The sequence below is a fragment of the Lathyrus oleraceus genome, chromosome 5 (assembly GCF_024323335.1).
Source record: "Lathyrus oleraceus cultivar Zhongwan6 chromosome 5, CAAS_Psat_ZW6_1.0, whole genome shotgun sequence".
Lineage (NCBI taxonomy): Eukaryota > Viridiplantae > Streptophyta > Magnoliopsida > Fabales > Fabaceae > Lathyrus > Lathyrus oleraceus.
The window spans coordinates 568684440-568707418 of NC_066583.1; the positions used below are offsets into that span (position 1 = coordinate 568684440).

General features: G+C 32.8%; 1 protein-coding gene across 1 annotated transcript; it reads left to right on the plus strand.

Annotated features, from left to right (window-relative positions):
* Nucleotides 1-300: 300 nt before the first annotated feature.
* On the plus strand, nt 301-6342 carry LOC127086526 (ras-related protein Rab11D). Its single transcript, XM_051027304.1, has 2 exons — nt 301-770; nt 5593-6342. The coding sequence occupies exons 1-2, from the start codon at nt 550-552 to the stop codon at nt 6026-6028; spliced, it is 657 nt and encodes a 218-aa protein (XP_050883261.1). The 5' UTR covers nt 301-549; the 3' UTR covers nt 6029-6342.
* Nucleotides 6343-22979: the final 16637 nt, after the last annotated feature.

Consider the following 22979-nt stretch of genomic DNA (forward strand, 5'->3'; position numbering starts at 1 on the left):
GATGATGCTGCAGTTTGGACAACAAAAACACCAATTAACGTAAAAAAAAAAATGAAAGATGCATGCGCCAAGGCTAAGGACGTCAACTTTGAAAGTTAATAGGATTCGCTAGTTTAGGTGACACATCATTAGAGAAAAGTGATTATTTTATTGAAAAATTAATTATTTTAAAATTTAATTTAGAAAAATGGTTACTTTAAAAGAAAATTCACTAGATTTGATTACAAATTATTATTCTCATGATTTTATAAATACACATTTAAATACAAAGTTTTGATTTCTACTAATTTTTTTAATCGAAATATCTTACCACTACCGACCTAATATATTTACAAAATAATAATAAAACGAGAAAAGCGATAGTCTTGGCTATCTACACGATCCCCACAATCCAGCGTGCATTCATTTCGCAACATCAAAACTCAACAAAACTTCCAATTCCAAAATTCCCTCTAACGTTCTTCTTTTCCGTTACATAACAACATCAACATCAACATCAAATCCAATACTTGAAACAAACCACTCAAATCAAATTTTTACAGTTCAATCATGGCTGGCTACAGAGCAGATGACGAGTACGATTACCTCTTCAAACTCGTCCTCATCGGTGATTCCGGAGTTGGAAAATCCAACTTGCTTTCTAGGTTCACCAGAAACGAGTTCAATTTGGAATCAAAGTCCACTATTGGCGTTGAATTCGCTACCAAAAGCTTGAATATTGATTCCAAAGTCATTAAGGCTCAGATTTGGGACACTGCTGGTCAAGAAAGGTATATATTTCTTTCTTCCCTTTTCATCTTTTTTTTTTTTTTTAATTTTAAAAATTTCAAAATATTTGTAACTGTTTCTTAGAACTCTTATTGTGTTGTTCTTAATTCCCTATTGATTATTATTATTTTTTGAATTGATAAATGTTAGTAAGTTAGTGAATATATTGGTTTTTACTTTTTAGGGTTCAGATCTTAGACCTAGTCTTTAAAACTCCTTCGGTATCGCAATTGATTGATCATTTTGTATAATGTTATTTCAAAGACTTCAGTTGTGTTTTTATTTTTATTTTTATATAAATTATGGATTTGTGAACTCTAATTTTCTCTAGACTTGATATTGGGCATATGATTTTGTGAAATTATGATCAAGATGAGTAGATATTTTGATTATTGCTGTTTGAATCACTTCCAAGCTATGAAGCACGGACACGGAAACACGACACCGACCCGGACATGTTTTCACCGGTAAAAATTTGAAAAAATGAATAAATTAAATGTAATCACTAGTGTCGGTTTCAGACACGGACACAAACACACATTTTTTCAGAGATTTTCGTGATACAGAGCTTCCAAGTAGTACTCCTCTTGTTAGGTCAAAATATCTGTTTGGTTTGTCTCGTGTAAATATTTGGGACAGTAGTAAAAGGCTGAAGAGGAGTAAAGATGTAAGGTTGAAGACTGAAGGGTCTAAGGAAATGCTTTGTTTGACAATTTTGGGCAGTTTATAATTTAAGCTAAAAAGTGAAGAGTGTATGAGGATATACTTTTGGGTATTTGGCAGTTAATTTATTATAATTATCATATCATGTTAAGGTTTAATGAGTTTCCTAAAGTCATGGTAGTCAAAATCAGTTTTTGATAGAAAAATGCACTATTCAACGTCTATGCTTGACCTCAACATCAAAGAATAATACACACACAATCAAATTTTGGTGAAATCAGGTAGAACCTCACTGGCTAACTGCAGAGTAGTATGATCTGTGATTTTGGGTGTGGCATTACGACCAAGACCACTCACGCGAGGGTTACGGAAACTCCTTTCTGCGCAGGCTGAGAAGATGATCTGTTGTCTATTTGTGGGTTTTAAAAAACCCTGACATGTTTTCTATTTTTACAAAGCCTCTGTTTTTATTTTAAAACACAATCAATTCATGCACAACCTTTTCGCTCCCTCATGATTGTTCCGCTGTCTGTGCCTCATCCTTTTTGCCTGCTTCCGCCTCGTCTGTCTCTCTTACATGTCACACTCTGTCTTCTGTTCTGTAGGATTAGGTGTTTTTGGTGTTTTCTTTGATTAGTTTTAGTTGTTTTGTTTTAGACTTGTGAAGTTAAGTTATAATTTTGTATGACTTACTTATGCTTATGAATTTTAACTTATTTATAAAGTACTTGAATATGATTTATAGGTTTTCTTGATCGTACTTGTACTATTTTATATGCATATATATGAATATATGAGTTTTATGAATTTTGCATTTTTTTTTTGAGGAAGAATTTTGCATTTTTTTTTGAGGAAGAACATAATCTTACTATCCATGTTATGATTTTAATTTCTCTTTCCAAATTTTGTGTGAAATCTCAATTTTAACTACCTTGGATGAATCTCCCAAGCATGCTTAAGATGTGTACACCACATTAACTTCGGTAGTAGCACCAGGCTGCACAAATCCATCTAACATAGTAACATCCCAACTTGAACTATCTGTAAAGAAGTCAGTGTAGTCAAATATCAGCCATAGCGGATAATTTGACAGCTGACAAATGGCATTTTACGGTGGGTTTTTGGATTTCTTCAATGGTCCATCATCCGCAATCGATGACACTCAAAGGAGGTGAACAATGCGATGTTGGGTCTTAACCTATAGCTCCAACTGCGCTCCTAGTCAAACTGAGGTTCTGAGGAAAAATTTAATTTGTCCAACATTAACCCACACTTGAATTTTTTTACTAAATATTCATTTGCTAGGAAGAGAAATCAATTTTAATATTCTCCATGAAATCATACACAACACTGACGTAAAATCTCGTGTTTGACAACTTTGGATTGGACCTGCCTACATCATTGAAATTGCACTTTTCTCATCTGTTATTTTTTTGTGCAGATTCTGTAACTAGTACCAAACTTGACATGTTAGTGAAAAAAATCGAAAGACATACTAACTTAAAGAGCTCAGTCACCTTATATCTGAAAATATGCAACTACTACCGGGGCCTTGCCAAATAGCTAAATCTCATACTTTTTGCGGTTGATTTTGTGAACAATGTTGCAGTACTCTAAAGTCTAAAGCCAAAAACACTCTAGAGGTTTCATTATATTAATTGGGTTTTAATTAGAAATAGGGTTTTTTGGTTATTGCAAAACAATTGATAATCAGCCATGCTAATTTCAATTTTCAAACTACCAGCTACACCCTTTTTTAGGGAAACTTCCACTAAGGAATGCAAGCTTTATTCTCTTGGCTTTATCACTTCTATTCCAGTGGCTTATAAGTTATAATCCACATATGGCATACAGTTTTTGACTTGCTTTATGACCATGGTTCATGTACATATGAGACTTGTTCTAAATTGTGTTGATGAAGGTCTCTGGTCTGTAAAGCATCAAGTCCTTTATATCTGTACCTTTTAAAAAAAAATACATATAAGTATTTTGAATCTACGTAACCAACCACATGAAATGATTAGCAGACTATTGGAAAAGTGACTATTGTCCTTGTTAATATAAATTAGTAATTCTTATTAAATTGTTAATTATGTACAAGTTATGACACCCCAACTGGCCCTGAATTCCTTTGCAAACCTTATATGTTATTCCATGTAACCTTGGTGAACTAATTCATGCTTAATGATTAATACTAGATACTTATATGGTTGGTATGCTGTTAATTACTTGTTTTTTGGTGTATTCTTCTACACTTTATATCTACAATTCCTACATATATAGAGGTAGGTGTGGGGGTGGTAGATCTAGTTGCATTAATCCATAGGAGTTCTTACCCTTCCATTCTTTTGGTAATTATCAATTAAAAAACAACAAAGATAGAAGGCAAAAATAGTTAGCCGGCCATGTGGGTCTGTTACAGAATTGGCTGCAGCACCAAGTGTAGGAAAATGTACAACAGGAGAATGAGATGAGACAACCATCAGTAGAATCCTTTTTGTGTATCCAACTACATCAAAGACCATTTTCTTGTACTTCCCCCTACCTCAGAGGCCATTTTCTTGTACATTTCCCCTACCTCAGAGGCCATTTTCTTGTACTTTTCCCCTACCTCAGAGGCCATTTTCTTGTACTTTTCCCCTACCTCAGAGGCCATTGTTTTCATAACATCAGATTAGCCTTATCCTTACCACTCGGCGAACCCCAGGTGAACACATGTTTATTTCCTAGGCAGTCTTTAGCTGTTTATATGGAAAAGATAGTATGCAGCAGCTAACTACTTGCTTAACATGCATTGTTCATTGGCAGAGGTTGGGTAGCTCAACTGATTTGAGCTAAGGAGTTGGAGGAGTAAAAGGTTCCGAGTTCAAACCTGATGAAGGAGAAAAGTAACATAACAACTAATTACTAACATCTTATGTTCTGGAAAAAGTATGGTCCTTTAGTTTGTGTATATAACTATATTTGGACCCAAAAAATCTTATTTGCATGATACACTAACTAGATATAGTGTGTGACTATGTTAGGATATAGAAACATTGATGTAGTTGGAACTTGGGACAATTAGTTAGTAAGATGGAAGGGAATAGTTTGTATAAATAAGAGAAATCAGAATGAAGAGAGGTATCATTGAAAAGGAATAAGTATTTTACTGAATGAATGAGAAAGAATAGGGGAGAGAGACAGCGAGATATATCCTCCAAGAGTTTTCCCTTCTACAACAGAATCACTGCTCTCTTCACTAAGTGTTGACAGTACTTGATGACTCCCCTGTATCCTCGTGTCCTCCTATTTAAACAAGTAATTGCCAAATGCTCTAATTACTCTCAAGTGTTAACTACTTCAATCCCTGTTATTCTATATCCTAACAGACTATCTCTTAAGAAAATAGAATGAAGGAAAATCAAAAGATAGTTATAGCCATTTTAAGATGTGTCCAGGAATATTCTTTCACATTTATTCAATGATAGTGGGTTCATATGAACTCTGTTTCAAGCAAAATATGTTGTGGTGGTGGTTCTAATTTTGAAGCAGCCTAGTTTCAATTGTTCGTTATTACTTATTAAAATTCCTCAAAATTTTTGTAATGGATTTTATATGAAGAAATTGAGTTGGTCCATGCATTTCTGTTGCAATCTCTGAAGCATGAAGCATCGGTACTTCTAAAATTGTGAAGTACCTTATTAAGATCTCGAGGTAATGGATAGAACATTATGACAAAAGTTGATCCATGTAGTCGACCCCAGTTAGTGGGATAAGGATTTGTTGTTTTTGTTGTATTCTATTGCGATCCGCGGGTTTCTAATATACTGATTTGTGGGTTTCTAATATACTAATAATATTATTTATGTATTTAGTTTTTTTTTTGTAACTTAATACAATTTTTTTATCTTTTGAACTTTCATTGTTATGTTTTGTTGTGAATTGAACAATTTAATTTTCTCATGTTATATTATATAGAAAAACTAGTTTTTTATTGCATACCCGTGCCTTGATTTTAAAAGAAATACCATACTAGTACCGTTACCTTACCTGTACCCATGCATCATATTGCAATGTATTTGAAAGAGATTTATTCATGCCATTACAAATAGGTGGAGAAATTCTTTATCTCCATGCCAGCTACTTTATTTACTGACTTGAACTGTGTTTTTGTTTTAGATACCGAGCCATTACTAGTGCTTACTACCGAGGAGCTGTTGGTGCCTTACTTGTCTATGATGTCACACGCCGTGCTACATTTGAGAATGCTGCCAGGTGGTTGAAAGAGTTGAGAGATCACACAGACCCCAACATTGTGGTCATGCTTATTGGAAATAAGTCGGATCTCCGACACCTTGTTGCTGTACCAACAGAAGATGGAAAGTCTTTTGCAGAAAGGGAGTCTCTCTACTTCATGGAGACTTCTGCTTTGGAAGCAACAAATGTTGAGAATGCATTCAGTGAGGTTCTTTCTCAGATATACCATATAGTGAGCAAGAAAGCAGTTGAGGCTGGGGAAAGTGGCAGTTCCTCTGCAGTCCCATCTATAGGACAGACAATAAATGTAAAAGAGGATTCTTCGGTTTTCAAGAGATTTGGATGCTGCTCGAACTAGATGCTTCATGAATGGCATTTGGTTTGGATAGCCCCTGTGTCATCTTGTAAATGTCTGTGCGAGAACTGGGATTTCAACTTGTAGCATAATGCTAGTCTTACATATTATTTTGGATAATGTTTAAAGCATCATGGATATGCAGGATTTGTTTTTCTTATAGCGGTTTTCTTAAGTTGTGCTTGAAACAAATAGGGCTACCCAAATTCATACAGGTTAAAGTTTCATTTGCAGGATTTTGATATTTGTTATAGTGCAGCAAGTGACAGTTTGAATAACATTGTCTTAGAATCGAAAAATTGAAACCTTTGTGTTTAGTTTTGTTATATTGTCAAGGCCATATACATGTTATAGTTATTAGTCACACTAAGCTCGATGATTATCTTGGTTAAGAAATTCGTGTCGCAAAAATAAACTTGGTGTGTCCCAAACAACAAATTAATTTGTCGAAATGTGAAACAAAAAGAAACCTATGTACCGACCGATATTGATGAAAATAAACTTGAGTTAAATTATTAGAAATTTTCTTTTCACTATTTTTTAGAAAACTTTTAAAATTCCATGTGATCTGCCTGGATGGATTTTTTCGAATGCATTTAGTTTGGTGCAAAAGGAAATCGCAGTAAAAATGTGAAATAAAAGAAATTGTATATAAATTCATAATTAATATTTTTATAATATTAAAAAAATTATTTAATTTAATTAATAAATTGATAAGAAATGTCTAATTTTTTATTATAATACTAAAAAAATATTTATGATATTTTGAATGCCACGTTTAAGACTCTAATTGATATTTTAAATGCCACAATTTAAAACTAATTTCTTTGACAATCCAAGATAAAGGTCACTTATTAAGCATAGGTTTTGTAAAATGCATATCCGAGTCCACTCTATATGAAACATAAGGGAAATAATTTTCTCATATCTTCCCTCTATGTTGATGATCTTTTAGTGTCTGGATATGATACAAGGTTAACCAATTCAAACAAGAAATGATGTTGATGATCTTTTAATGACTGGATATGGGACAAGTGACTGGATATGGGACAAGGTTGGTTAACAATTCAAATAAGAAATGATGTAAGATGTTGAAATGACAAATGATGGTCTTATGACTTATTTTCTTGGAATTGAGATCAAACAAAATGACGATGAAGTGATTACCTGTCAGAAAAAATATGCAGAAGAAATATCCGGAAAAATTCTAAAGGAGGAGTGAAAGCTGTTAGCACACCAATGAACCAAAAGAGAAGTTGAACAAGGAAGATGGTGCCTAATAAGTTAAACCAAAAGAGAAATATTGAAGTTGATTGGATGTTTAATGCATCTCATTGCAAAAGGCCAAATATTTTATTTGTGGCAAGTCTCCTCTCCTGATTTATGCATTGTACTAGTGAAATATATTTAGTAATAAAATAAGTGTTATATTTCATACTTTACCGACTAAAAAAATGTAATGAAATAAGAGACACAATAATATTAAATTTGAGAGCTGCGAAATTATTGTTATTGGGCTCAATCCATTGATGACATGAAAAGGAGGTTTTAACTTACCACTTTCAAAGTTGCATATGACATCCCATATTAGAGATTTTACCGCAAAATGGAAAAGTGACTTTGATTTATTGCAGATGAGAGAATCCATTGACAAATTTGTTTACAATGAGGAGTTTGAGTTTTCATGGCAAAAAGTTGGAGTTTCCCAATCCTAAAGCAATGAGGAGTTTTAATTGTTGCTTTTGGACTGCATTATTTGGTTGTTTAATTTTTTATTCTATATTTTAGTTTTTTTTCATTTTAGTCAATATGTGTTTCCTACACTTTAGGAGAAAGTAGTTTTAGTTACTCCACTTCCTTATTTAGAGGAAATGTGACCGTTTCTGGTTATCTCACTTCCTAGTTAAATGGTGATGTGATTGTGTTATGATTTAAAACCATATGAGTCTATTTCTTCAGCAAATAAAAAAAATGAATTCTATTTCTTTCAACCTACATATGTTTTGGTTGTTGAAAAGAATGAGAATTAATTATTTTATTGCTGAAACAATACACTTATATATTTTTTTTAAAGTCTCTGAAAAATACACGGGATAAATAGAAAATTTCTCAAATTATTAATATGTATACAAATAGTTTTGAATGGACAAAGTAAAAACCAAGTTTACAAGTTTAAGATTTTATTAGATTTATCTGATTTTATTTTGTGTTGGCAGATTTTTAAACAAATCCATAGTATTTTTTTTTACACAAAATAATGCAAAACAAGAATTTGACAAAACAACGCAATAATAGAAAATGATGATTAAAAATAAGAAATGATGAATAAAAGGTTGTATTTTAAGGAAGAAGATGAGATTCAAGAGAGACACTCTCTTCTATCGGAAAAAACTTTTCTTCTTAGAGAAATAAACACTTCTCTGTTGAGAATGTAATTTTTTGTGTCGAAACATATTGCTCGACAGAAACAAGAAGTTATTGAAATATCGAAGAAATGTATCTCGACATAATTTTGACGTAACTTTATTTGTTTGTTTTAGTTGAATTAGTTAGGTTAGTTGGAGATTGCTTGGTGAGCAAGCAATCTCAACCTATAAATAGGGAGATACCCTATTATTGTTTGGAATGCAGTTGTATAAAGAAAATTTAAATAAAATTTTAGTTTGAATGCAGAGAAGTTTCTATGCAGAATTCACGACTCTTCTTCTTCCCTTTTTTTCGTTGAAATCCTAATTTCCCTTTCTTCTCCAATTCATCTTTTCCTTTCTTCTTTTATTAATAATTGTGCAGCATAATCATCTTACAATCAAGGTTGATTGATTCACTCGAGTGAAGCGTGAAGAACAAGAGGAGTAATCAATTATAAAGATTAATTCTTATTCATCAAGATTGATTCGAAATCCTCTATAGGTTTGGTGTAATTCTACATCAGGTTTTCGTTTTAATTCTAACATTCTCTACATAACATGAATATGATTCTTAAGAGTTGTAATAATGATGGATAATGAGTGAAAAAAGAGTCTCAAATCAAGTCCACGGTAAATAACTTTTATAGAGTTATTTGCAAGATCAAATTAAGATATTTGTTGATCTCAAACTATATATTGTCGACTATAAATGGCAATGACATGGTGAATCCTTATGAAATAAAAGCAACTATTTTTACTATGGGAGCATAAAAGGTGCTTGGCTCAGATGGATTTCCAGCATCAGAATGGCTAGAGATTCCCGACTATTAACATATGTGATTTTGCCAGATCCACCTGAAACAACCCTGAAGAGATTAAAGAAGTGAATAGCATGGATATTTTCTTTCTTCCTAAAATTAACTAGCCTGAATTTGTGAGCCAATTTAGACTCATGTTGCTTTGTAGTGTTAATTATGTTGGAGTTAACCTTAATAGTTAATTTATATTGGTTGTATTTTCTTTTGCATAATGTGATATATAACTCCACTAGTCCAATTAACTTCAACTTTATTGGCTAATAATCAAGTCAATACAACATCAATTTTAGAGACATGCCCAATATTAAATTTTCATGGGATGAGAATATGGGCGGCCATATAGTGTATCAGACAAAATTTCGGATTACCATATTCAGCGGTGAGAGCAAATATGTGACCTCTTATTTGGATTAAATAAAAGATATTGAGAAACAAAGAGATAATCAAAATCTTCAACTTCTTTGGATCCTTAGGTTCGTAGAGAGATCCGGAGCAAGGAATATCAAAGATGGCAACAAACTCTTCAAAAGAGATAAATTTCTTGCTTAGATATCTTTGTTTTGGTGATTCCATTTTTAAATCTATTTATAGAGTTTTTCGTTGATTAAATGGGGTTTTAATTGATTACTTCATTAATGTCATTTGACTTTGATTGACTGATGGAGGCAACATGCAACTCTAAAGTATTTTAATAGATTAATCTTTTAGATTTAACCGATTAGTTGGCGTACATTTTGAATTTCAAAAAGACCTAATTGATTAACCTTTAAGGTTTAATCGATTAAATGATAAATTTTCAACTTCTTTTGGTTCGCTTGGGCCAAGAGAGACTTTGGTTTCATACCCCATTTGTTAAAACTTCCATTTTCAAGGAATTAATTAGTAAAATAAATAAATTAACGGACTATACAATTAATTTAGTAATTGTTATAGGAATAATTAGAGTTTTAAATTTATTCTTCTACCAAATGTTTTACCTTAAACCACAGGAAAATTTTGAGAAAAGATTTATTCTTCCTTTGCTAGAAATGGAACCAAGCTTCATTCTCTTTCTTTTTCGCATCTCTTTGAATTGTTGATACACGAGACGAGCTTTAGATTATATTTCCTCCTTGGTGAGGTTTCTTCCAAAAATATTTATCACAAAACCATCTTTCTTCTAGAGTCTTTGAGCTTATGATTTACACAACTTTTCATGATTAAATATTTGATATGCAAAACACACCATGTTCTAATACTTGGTATCCAATTTTTTTTGGGGGGTCCTTTAGAGTTAGTGGTTTTGAGATAACTTGAATATTTTGAGATATATCCCTTAGGACATCTTAAATAACACATTTTAACAAAACAAAAAGGTTCAAGATGATCATACTTATGACAAAAGTTACATTTATAAGTAAGACATTCATTTTGTTTTTAGCGTGACAAATACTTACAAATGATTTATTATTATTATAGTTATTATTATTATCATGTTGTATTATAGTTATTATTATTATCATGTTGTTGTTGTTAACTTAACCCGACTTTATTATACGAAGCTCTCTGGTTGGATAAAATCATATCAAAATTATTTTTTCCTTTAGTAAATTTGCTTAAAATTTCATGCAAGTTGTTAATTTTTTGCATTTATTTGATTTTAATGTTTGTCTTCTTAGCTCATTATTCTCATCACTAATCCTATCATTTTTATTTTCAACTACTTTAACAGGATTCTTAAATTCTTCAATATTTTTTTTCTTTTAAGATGATCATTTCTCTTACTAAGCTCAAGAGTTAAATTAAATAATTAATTTTTGCTTGTAGGAAAAAGTGGTTACATTATTGTCTTTATCACAAGTAGCTTTAAGACAAAAATGCACCTCTTTGTCTTTGTCTTTGTCTGATTATTTGGAATGTACTTCATGAGAATATTTGTATGACGATTTAACTATTTCTCCAAAAAAATTATCATATGAAGGAACATGCTTCACATATGATTATTATGATGATGATTCTTCATCAAATCCTTCATATATTGTTACACTCTTTTCAAAAGATATTATTGATGATGTGTCATACCCCAAAAATTTCCCTACCTATTTTCATTTTATCTGGCTTATGGCCTCCAATTCATCTGCACAGTCCTCTCAACATTTATTTAATAAATCATTCATTTGCATAAGGTAACATAATTGGCTCAATAGGTTCATGATTTCAATTGGTTTGTCTTAACATTTGAGACATTGAGGATTTGATCAAATGACTATTATTGGTGCTCTTGTTGTTACTTATGGGACAAGATGTTGTGAATTTCAAGTAGACCAACTCATTTTGGACTATTACTTGAAAATGAAAAAAATAGTGTGCTTCAGTTGATTTTGGTCAAAGTCAACCTTCAATGGTTGACTTTTGTTGACCTAGTTATTGGAACTTTCTTATTTAATTTGGATCATGACTACATTTTTGGATGCATCTTTGAAAAGGAAGGGACTAAAGATTTTCACACAAGAGTTGACTTTTGCTCAACAAAGTTAACCATGGAAGGTTTACTTTTTATTGACCAAGTCATATTAAGCGGTTTATTACTATTTTTTTGGATGCATTATTGTTGAGTGTAATTTTAAGTGTCGGGTTTTTGTTATCGTATCCACAGGGATTGTGAGATATCACCGCCTTTCGACAGTTGTTTTAATTCTTAGCTTAAGGTAACAATGGGGTTTTGGTATTTGTCACAGTATCTTGCATAAAAGTATAATAAAATGCGGTAAAAGTTTTGGTTTGAATATTTGAGAAATATTGCCAAAGTTAGGGTTCGATGATCACTTTGCATGTATATGTTCGATCAACAAAACTTATAAACTCTTTTAGATGATAAACTATTTCACAAAGTCCTCCCAATGTGTTTATCTCTAACACACATTGTGAGTTTTCCCATTTTGATCCATTGTTTATCTCTAACACAATCTATCAAAATGACAACTTTTTGGTTCAACCTTATGGTGAACAAAATCATTCATTACTATCTCTAGCTAACAAACAAGATTGGATGAAAACCTAGGTTAAGAGTTGGTAAACATCTCTCGATCATAAACCAACACAAAGAGTTTTCAATAAGAACAAAGTTTTCACCATATATTCACCATTAAAGAGTTTACAAATGAAGATCCTTACATTTACACATAAAGCTAATGATCATCTACATCTAACCTTGACAAAATGAAGGACTTAGCTACTCATTTTCATGGTAGCTTGGTCAACAAGTTTCGGAAGAAGGTTGATCAACATCTGAGTCGAATAATCGAGATTGGATGGGAATCCACCTTCTTTTTGTGAAAGATGGTTAAGAGATGAAGAAAAATGGTTTCTAGGTCACAAAAGATCCTTAGAACAATGCTGTAAAATATCTAGAAAAAGTACAAAAGTATGGAAAAATAAGGTATGGCTTCAAAAAGTAGCCCTTGCTACTTATAGAGCTGCTACTGGGCTGTCATGCTCGCTAGGCGAGCAGAATGGCTCGCCTAGCGAGCCCCTAAATGAGGCACCTGAGGCACCTGCGCCCAGAGAAACAACCATTGCCAGACTGTCATGTTCGCTGAGCGAACAAAACCTTCGCCTAGCGAAGGCCACGCTTCAACCTTCGCTCCAGCGAGGTTGAGAGGTTTTGCTACTGGAATGCTCGCTGGGAGCTCGCTAAAGGCTCGCCTAGCGAGTGAATGCTGGCTGCGCTTTTCACCAAGTCTGGACGTGTTCGCCACACACCTCGCTGGAAGCTCGCCTAGCGAGTGTGGTCATGTTTGCCACTGTAAAATACTGGAGCTTTTCGCTGGGCTCTCGCTGGACGCTCGCCTAGCGAGTCCTTTGCCACAGCCCTCGCCTAGCGAGCAAGCTGATGAATGCTTGTTTTATTTGATCCCTTTGTCAAATTTCTTGTGTCTTCACTTTCTATTATTTCATGCCTACTTCCTGCACAATAACACACAAATCAAAGGTACCAAGATCGTTTATCATTGAATTGCATTTCATCCAAAACAAAGGTGGTTTCGAACACTTTAGCAAGGAAATGGAGTGAAAGATGCCCACATTTGATAGCTCAAATAAGCACTTTTGGGCATCTAACAATTATAGGATTAAAGGCATTGCATAGAAAAAGGTATTCAATTCAAGTTCAAATTTGAAACTGGGGGAAATTTGTTCATAACTTAAAGAGCAACTTACAAGGTCAACTATCAACCATACAAGGTTCAATTTCAAATTCAAATATCCAAAATACATTACAAAAAAATCAGAATCAAAATTACACAAAAGATTCAAGTTTGACCAATAGTTGACTTTTGGTCAAATAGTTGACCAAAGTCAGACTTCTCCGTAAACCTATTCTTCTTCATCTTCATGATCCTCCATTTTACCTTCAAGTATTTCAAGTCCATGTGCCATGCCAAGTTCCATGTCCAAGCCTTCATACCATGTCAAGTTCCACCTCTAAGCCTCCATATATGCCAAGACTATGTCCATGTATGTTGAACAACCAAACTTGTGCCAACTGCATCAACACTGCACCCGACCTGCAAGTATGAAGCAAATAGGCCATTACATCATCATATTTCCAAAAGGACATGATCGCCATATGGAATCCAAAGAAGTGTAATGCATCACCATGTGATCATGTTCAAAACATTCTAGCATACATCAAAATTGCAGCAACACATTCACTATCCAAACATATACAATCACATACATTATCCAAGCAAAGAATAGCTCAGGAAGGCCAAGAACCATCAAGTCCAAAACAAAGTAATACAATGCAAATCACACTCATACATACTTAAGACATTTGATAACCAATTTCAGTTCGTATGCATATGATCCGCTGTCGCACACGGGTAAAAAACGAGTAATAAAATATAGTAAACGGGAAGCGAAACCTCGAGTATCGTATCGCAAGGATTCTTGTACTATTCTTAACCTAATGAAATCGATTTAAGGGGGGGGGTTTATGTTTTAGTGGTCGATTTAGAAAACAAAGCAAAAAAAGTGATTAAAATAGGTGATTATAAGATAAGTCAATCTACTGTTTTTGGTTTTCGGCTAATCATTGGTTTTTACCTACCAATTCCCTAAGCAGCTTCGATCTCTATTCGACTCAAATTAGATTGACAAGCACAATAGATATATGATAGATTTATATTCCTATATTCCGAATTAAGCAAATGGATAAATACAATCGTGAATTAAGCAAACACGATTTAGAAATGCAATTTAACGACAAAGCGACGAAAACGGCGATTAATAGTTAAGAATGCAATCATACGAATTCAATCAAAACCATTCCACAAAATACAGAAAGCAAATGTAATTTAATAGAATAGAATTGAAAGAGAACGAAATTAAATTGATAGAATAAAAACCTCAAAGCCTTGGAAATTCCGTTACAGCAGATTGACTCTAGGAGATTAGTTCCTCTTCATGATCGTACAAAAGCAAAAAGTTATCGTGAATAATGTGTATTTGCTACAGTAGCGCGGCTGCCCTTTTAAACAGAATAAGGGTTTCACTAATAATTCAAACTGGGCCGAAAAACCTAAATTCGGCCCAACAAATGGCCCAAAAGAAAATATTTCCTAAAGTATGAAACTTCAACTAATTAATTGAGACGTATGCACTCCGAATCAGATTTTGGCTTCAACATAAAGGTTGTAGCTCTTTCTCTTAACTTTCCAATGACTAGTAGCACGCCTCAATCTGATACTCCTAGCTCCAGTTATGAATTTATTCGTGCAAACTACTAATGCTGAAAATAAACTGCGAAAAACAAATAAGTGTAAAAATAAGATAAATTATAAAAACACATTAAAAGGGAAAAATAACCAAACTAAAACATGGAAATACATAATTATAAATATAGAAGAATATGCATCAAAATGCACTGATCAACATACAACATCAGGGCCAACATACACACTTACCATGAACTCAATAACCATACAATCATTATCACATATTAACCAAGACATATACCTAATCACTAGCCATACACATATCATATTCAAACCAATAACACACAACATACATACATATCTAAAACACCATAACACAATGCCATTCAAAACTATGATCCATCAAACTAACCTATAAAACTTCAATAACCAACTAACAAACTCCTAACTGACTACAACTAACAACAACCACGTGTCCAGAGCCCAATTACCAAACTTCCCCTTAAATATAACTACCCTATAAAACTCTCTAACCAACTTTTAAAATCCTAACTAACTTTTAATCTCCAAAACAAACACACTTCCATTCTAGATTTTGCACTAAGATCAGTGTAAAACTAACACAATCATCTCAAATTTCTCACATCCAACTATACCAAATTCTAGTCAATTTTTGGATCATTCTCCACCATTGATAAACCCTATCCAAGGATCACTATCTAAGGGCTAAAATTTAATCATTCATAACTGCCATTCCCTCCAATTTTCATTATATTATTCTATATAAACCATAAGCTAATTTCTTCATCCGGAAGCTTCAATTCACCTAAGGAAACTTTGTCAGTTTCATTCCCCAAAATTACAACAACTCACTCTAAAGCTCCCAGTCCACCATTGATCAGAGCTTCACATTGAAACTCTGAATCAATTGAGCTAGACCTTAACATCAATACTATTACTGCAAATTCAATATCACCATCATCGCTTTGTACTCCTCTAAAAAATATCCTAATTCTACAACAACAAAAATCTACAACCGCTATTGCTAATTCACCAATTCAGAAACTCAAGGAAAAAAGAAGGAGAAGAGAATAAGGGAAATGCAAATAATCAGTAGAACGTAGAGCTTTTTACTTGGGAATCAAGGATCTCTAGTTTTCTTCATCATCTTTTTCAACTTCTACTTTGACCAAGGCCAATCTCCGCCTTATAGGTAAATGTGACATGCCTGAGTTCTTCACTTTATGGCTCAATATTTGTTACCATAGTGTAGAGCTCATGTTGCTGAAGTATAGCCCTAAGGTATTGCCTTGATTATATGGATGGTTGTTATTTAATTTTTGTTTGGAGCTTTTTAGGGTTTTTACGTATTTGGGGTAAGACGATATTTATGGAGGTTTGTTAAAGAAAAGAGGGTAATAAATGGAAGGAGGAGGGTGATATGAGTTTAGTGGTGTTGTTCTTGTGGTGTTCTGGGCTCCTCCACCGCCGAAGGAAATTTTCGGCGCGACAGAGCAATTTCAGGTGAGTGTGTGTGTGTGTGTGTGAGAGAGAGAGGATATGAGAAGATGAGTGGAACATGAGTGAATAAGGGATCTTATCCCCTTTTCCCTTATTCTGACTCTCTCCTGGGCCAAGCAGTCTAAGCCCAATGGCTTTACTCACGTGCACACCTTATTTTTTTTACTTACACCCATAGTTTCTGAAATACAACAATAACAAATACATGGGTTTCAATCTACGGGCCCAACGCCCATAACACCATTCACACCCTCATTCTGAATAAAAAACAATGACAAAAATATTCAATGGGCTCCAAATCTTGGGGCTACACCCTCTTAGATCTTTGCACCCAATTTCTCATTCTTACTCCCTGGTAGAGTTTACCATTATTTATTTATCTTAAAAAAATTCCTTTAGTATACTTTTAATACATCAAAAATCATTTTAATGGAAATTAGGTTTGGATTTAGCCAATTAGGTTTAAAGTTCTAAACTAGGATTAATTTCTAAGTTAGAATTGAATTTCCTAATCAAAATTGGATTAGAATTAACTACAAAATTAGGGTTACATATCACTAACTTTTGTTCTTTCTTTTCTTTGACATTTCTTCATAATTTCATGGTTCTTGATGTATATAACTTGACCTAATTTTTGCATGATCCCCATTTTTCTTGATTTAATTAATTGATTAGACTTCTTTTGGTCAATTAATTGAATTAATAACTTTAGGACTATTTAGTTACTCCTTTGAAACAAATAACATGATCCCTTATAGGATAGTGAATGCATTACAACATCAAGCTTCATTACCCATCTTTGATATCATATCCCGTTCTTTCAATCACAACTCGTTCTTTGTCCATTTAAGACTAAAACCATTTTTTTTTGCAAATAAACTTGATCCAACGTCAAGTATAAACTAAAATACTTAACAAATACAATGCAAATTGTATACCACGAGCCTGAAGAAATGGAGAAGAATGATAGGGAGCATTCCTATCCTTATTCTGAATATCTTTGGATAAAAAATGTATGATCAAATTATTCAAAGTATTCACCTTCATTCATAGATTTTAGTGCAATTCAAATCAAGACAATTTTTAACATTCGCATTCAGACCAAAATCAATCACAACCAACATCAAAGACATTTCATAATCTTTCTCTCTTAACTTCCTTGGTTTAAACACCACTCATTTGGTTTAAACATCACTCATTTGGTATAAACACCACTTTTACAATTTTTGTTCTTGGTTAAGACATCACTATTACAATTCAGTTCTTGGTTCAAACACCACTTTTAATTTCAGTTATTGGTTGAGACACCACTTTTAATTTCTGTTCTTGGTTAAGACACCACTTTTATAATTTAGTTTTTGGTTGAGACACGACTTTTACAATTTTTGTTCTTGGTTAAGACACCACTTTTACAATTTTTGTTCTTGGTTCAGACACCACTTTTACAATTTCTGTCCTTGGTTAAGACACCACCTTCTCAATTCTTTTTACAAACAACAATTTCTTTTCATAAAAGAACTGTTATAATCTATTCCCCAATAGTCAGACTAACGACTTAGAGCATCTGAACCAGGATCAAACAACTAACGTAAAAAAACTTCTAGGATACAATTATAATAGTGTTCCTTAAAATCAACTAACAAAAACTTATTTTTTACTCCACAAACTACTAGCTCTAATTTTCTCATTGCACTATGAGAATACATATGCACAGGATTTTGAAATCTTGGCGAGTACATTAATTAAAAAAATAGTTTTCCCTTAATTAAAATCAATCACAAGTAACCTTTAGATGATAACACCCATATGCGCAAAGAACAATCAAAAGGATTCTCGCTGAGTACAATGGATGTGAGGGATGATAATACCTTCCCCTTGCATAATCGACTTCCTTACCCTTTTCTCTTCCCTTTGGGTTTTATTGATATTTCCCCTTTCTCTTAGAATAAATAAAATCCAATGGAGACTCTATTGTATTTCGAGCATACGATGCACTCGGGTATTTTTTCCGGTGCGACATGATGATATTTTTGTTATTGATTCTTCAGATGTATCTTAATTTTCTTCTCTAATATTTTCTTCTTCTTTAAGCGAATGAATCAATTCTTCGAGATTTTCGATGATATCTTTTTTGCCCGATCTATCCTAAAAATCATTAACAACTTTTGTATCTTTGGATTCAAGTGTTGGATCAGGTTTCTGATACCAGTTCTTGAGTCTATTATATACATTAGAAGCATATTTTTTTAGATTAATTCCAATATTTGAGAACCATCGTTCACTTTCACTTGGTGTCTCAGTTTCTTGGATAAGTATAATTTTCCTTTCCATATCAAGTGGAACTTCATAGATTTTCTTAAGGGTGTCCACACCTCTTTAGTCGTGCTACAATCACACACAAAATAAAACTTACAAACATAAAAAAACTCTCGAGTGCTTAACGCACTTGCCATCAAGTACTTAGCTTGAAACCTCTATTACACTTTTCTCTTTTCATATGTGGTCCACCTATTTCTATTTCTATGCGTGTGTGTGCGTGTGTGTGTGTGTGATTGCCTCAATACTTTAAGAATTACTCTTGAAGTTTTACATTTTAAACTAATCACTCTAAAATTCTAAGAACAGGATCTGGCGAGCTTTTTCACTTCATCTCTTTCCGACTTTAAGATCCCCTGCTTAACTCAACAACTTGATTAACACTTAAATTGGATCCTTGAATTGTATGATTGATGATGCATGATATATATTCTTGACCACGTTCCATCATTAGGAGCTTAATTTGACTATTGGTATCAACCCCCTACCATAAAGTGTTGGACACATGACTTCTCACATAAGAAGGGAGGAGGTGAATTGTGTGGTTCTAAAAAACATGGTTTTTAAATACTTTGCGGATTAAAGTTTTAAATTTTAAATAATTTTGAAAATGGTTTTAATATTAAGCAGCGGAAAATAAGTTAGTAGAATATAAATTGTAGAGATTAGAGATTTGAGGAAAATGAGAGAACATCGAGAATTATAGAGGTTCGGTCAAACAAAGAAAAATACATACTCCTCTCCCAAATAATTGATGTTGACAGTATCCAATAAACTTGAGAGCTTTTAGTATGTTATACTCAAGAACCCTCCTTATACATGTAAAAAATGAAGTTTAAGATTAACTTTCAACTAAACAATAAACAATGGAGTGAAGCGGTATCACTTCCTTCCAAACAGTGGATCAAAGCAATTAATATGATTTTCAAGAGAATTTTGGAGTGGTTAGTATTCAAGATTATAAACAAACTTTGTGAGCTTTTAATACCAGGATGAGCTCAACAAAATTAAACCTTTGTTTTACCACATGCTAACCAATAACACGAGAGATTTTAATATCCGACTAATCTCGAACCTTATCAAGCTTTTAATATCGAGCTAAGCTTTAACCTTAACTTGGTTTTACCAAGGGCTAACCAAGAACCTATGAAAGCTGTTATCACGGGTTGAGCCTTTGAACCTAAACAAAGGTTTGATCACATAATCCCCAAACCAAAGCTTTTACATGTTTAGCTTCTAACCAAAATAAACAATCCCTAATTGGGTATAATGTTCAACCAATGTATAAATAAAATTTCCTTGGTGAACTTACAAATCTACCCTTCAAGAATTACAACTTCTCACTCGCAAAAAGGAATTTCTCGAAAAGTACTTTGGCTATAAACTTAGTGAGAGAAAGTAAAAGAAAATTTAGAGAGAGAGAAGTATGAAATGAAACTCGGTTATGAATGATTTGAAATGAGGGAATGAACCTCTATTTATAGGCTAGAGGTTGGCTCAAAAAAGATTTTTTTTTAAAAGCATTTTATAATCTGCAAATCAATTAGTTGGCTCCATTATAATCAATTACTATGTTAAAAATATAAAGAAAAGATATCTAGAAATAACCCATCATTAACATGTTGTCCTAATTGATTAGGGAACATTTTTTATATCGCCCAATTGATTGGGATAAGATGCCAATTGATTAGCAAAGACAAAAAATTTGCCCATATCTTTTTCAAACAACTTCCAACTCTTGATTTCAGAATTGACGAGAATGGTGTGATGAGATTCAGAGATAAGGTTTGTGTACCTGATCTGCGAGAACTTAAAAAGAGTATTCTTGAAGAAGGTCATAGAAGTGGTCTAAGTATTCATCCCTATGATAATAAAATGTATCAAGACTTGAAGAAAATGTTTTGGTGGAAATGAATGAAGAAGGATATATTCGAGTTTGTTTATGCTTGTTTAACTTTCCAGAAGTCAAAGATTGGACATCAGAAGCCATCAGGTTTGATGTAACCGTTGAGTATTTTCGAGTGGAAGTGAGACAACATTTCCATGAATTACTTGTTTTCCTAATACTTCTAAAGGGAATGATTTAGTTTAGGTTATAATGGATATATGACTAAATTGGATCATTTCATTTCGATTAAGATCAGTTATCCCTTGCAAAAGTTGGCAGAGTTGTATATTGAGAAGGTCGCACTACAACAAATAATGCTTTTCATGACGAAGCTTTCACCTCGAACAATAGAAAACCGAGGTATAAAGTCAAAGCACATAATTTTATTATTTAAGAAATAAATAAAAAACCATAGATTCCCTCGATTTTTCATAACACCGAGGTGAAAAAACAACTCATTACAAGCTTCGATTCCCAGCTATCGCAGTTTATGATTTTATTTGTTTATAAGTGTAAGCAAAATGTTCTAACCCTTTGGTTTTCTATTTAACTGATGTATAAAATAATAAGATTTTACTATAAAAGCACTCGTTAAACAAATTTTACCCTAATCCTTACTAATATGAAGCCGCTCCAAACTCACAAGCATCATTATTTAGGATGGATTGCAAGACAAAAAAAAATCTTCAATGTTCTTCTATCTTGAACAAAACATTTTTTCTGCCCTTGCAATCCATCTCACACAATAATATTGATGTTGCAGTTGTTGTATTTTTGGAATAACCCTCAGTTAAAGAAGGTAGCTCCACCTTTGAAAGATACTTAATTGATAGATTGCAAGTGCAGAAAATCATTATTACTTCAAGTTACACAAAGAAGGGAGCTTAACCAACAAGGAAGGGAGCTTAACCTTTGAACAAAGAAGGGAATGCAACTAAATCTGGATATCAACGAAGATATTCAGTAATAAGAGCAAAGATTTATTATAAATAATTTATTTTAATAATTTGTGTAAATAATATAATTTAAGAAAAAAGAATTATTCACCTCGGTTTTTGTCATCACCGAGGTGTTGGGTACAAGTAGAAGATAAAAAATTTCACTTTTATAATAAAATCAAGGTGTTTAATAATCATATTTTACCATTAAAACACTTGTTAAAAAGATTTTACCCTAAGACTAACTTATATGTAGCAGCCCCAAAGAGAGGAAATATTCACCACCGTCCATTTGATCATGAGTTGCTACTACAGATTTCTGGGATGGATTTCAAGTGCAGAAAATAAAAATTCTTATTGGGAAACAAATCCCTAACTTCTTGCATGGGATATGGACATGGGAAATGAAAATTCTCATTGGAAAACAGATTTTACAATGTATTTTTAAAATTCGTTGTAAACAATATAATTTAAAAAAGAAACAACTTATTCACCTCGATTTTCTTCGTGATCGAGGGGATAGTTAAGCATTTTTTTACTATATTTAACATCCTTAAGCAAATATTTATCGTCTATTTAATGTTTATCAACGTTCAAGAATCTGCCATTAGTGATCCGCGTGAAACCTAAGGGACATCCATTATTGAAGCATGCTGAATATTGAAAATCTAACCTATATGGAACATGAAGTGCTTGAAACATAAAGACGTTTGAAAAAGTTCTCTAAGATGGTTTTAAGGTTTGTTTTCTTAAATGTTTATTTGCGCAAGAGAATAAAATTACTTGGTTTTAAGGTTTGTTTTCTTAAATGTTTATTTGAGCACAAAATCATATATTTGAATATCAATTTTATTTATCTAACCCTTATTTTTTTTTGTTTCAGAATTAAATGCATGCAAAGCCTTGGAGAATATATTTTCACCAACATTTGATCTTCACCCACCTAGGGAATTTGATTTTTATCTAGATATATAGGGAATTTGATATTTATTTTAATATTTTGCGTAAACAATATAATATTCTGGGTAAACAATGTAATATTTTTGGTAAAACATATAACTTGCATTTAATAAAAGTGGAGCTGTTAGGGCTCAAACCCATGTCCATATAACTTTATCTCTTGGTTTTATTTCCACCGAGGTGATAAGTGGCGAGTTTTCATGTCGTCCTTCGTTACCTCGCTTCTTTAGCCAAGATATTATGCATTTCACGTCCGAGGTAAAAAATACTTTTTGTAGTAGTGTTGTTAGCTTGCATGGTATTTCTTCGAGTATTGTTTCAGACAGAGATCCCATATTCATATTGAGGTTCTCAATGAGTTCGCAGGAAGCCAGGGATACTAAGATGTAGTTGATTTCTCCTTATCTTC

What these genes read in the sequence shown, in the direction of transcription:
- LOC127086526 (XM_051027304.1), top strand. Translation starts at nt 550, where the DNA reads ATGGCTGGCTACAGAGCAGATGACGAGTACGATTACCTCTTCAAACTC. An exon ending in GACACTGCTGGTCAAGAAAG is followed by an intron (nt 771 to 5,592) that starts GTATATATTTCT and finishes TTTTTGTTTTAG; the next exon opens with ATACCGAGCCATTACTAGTG.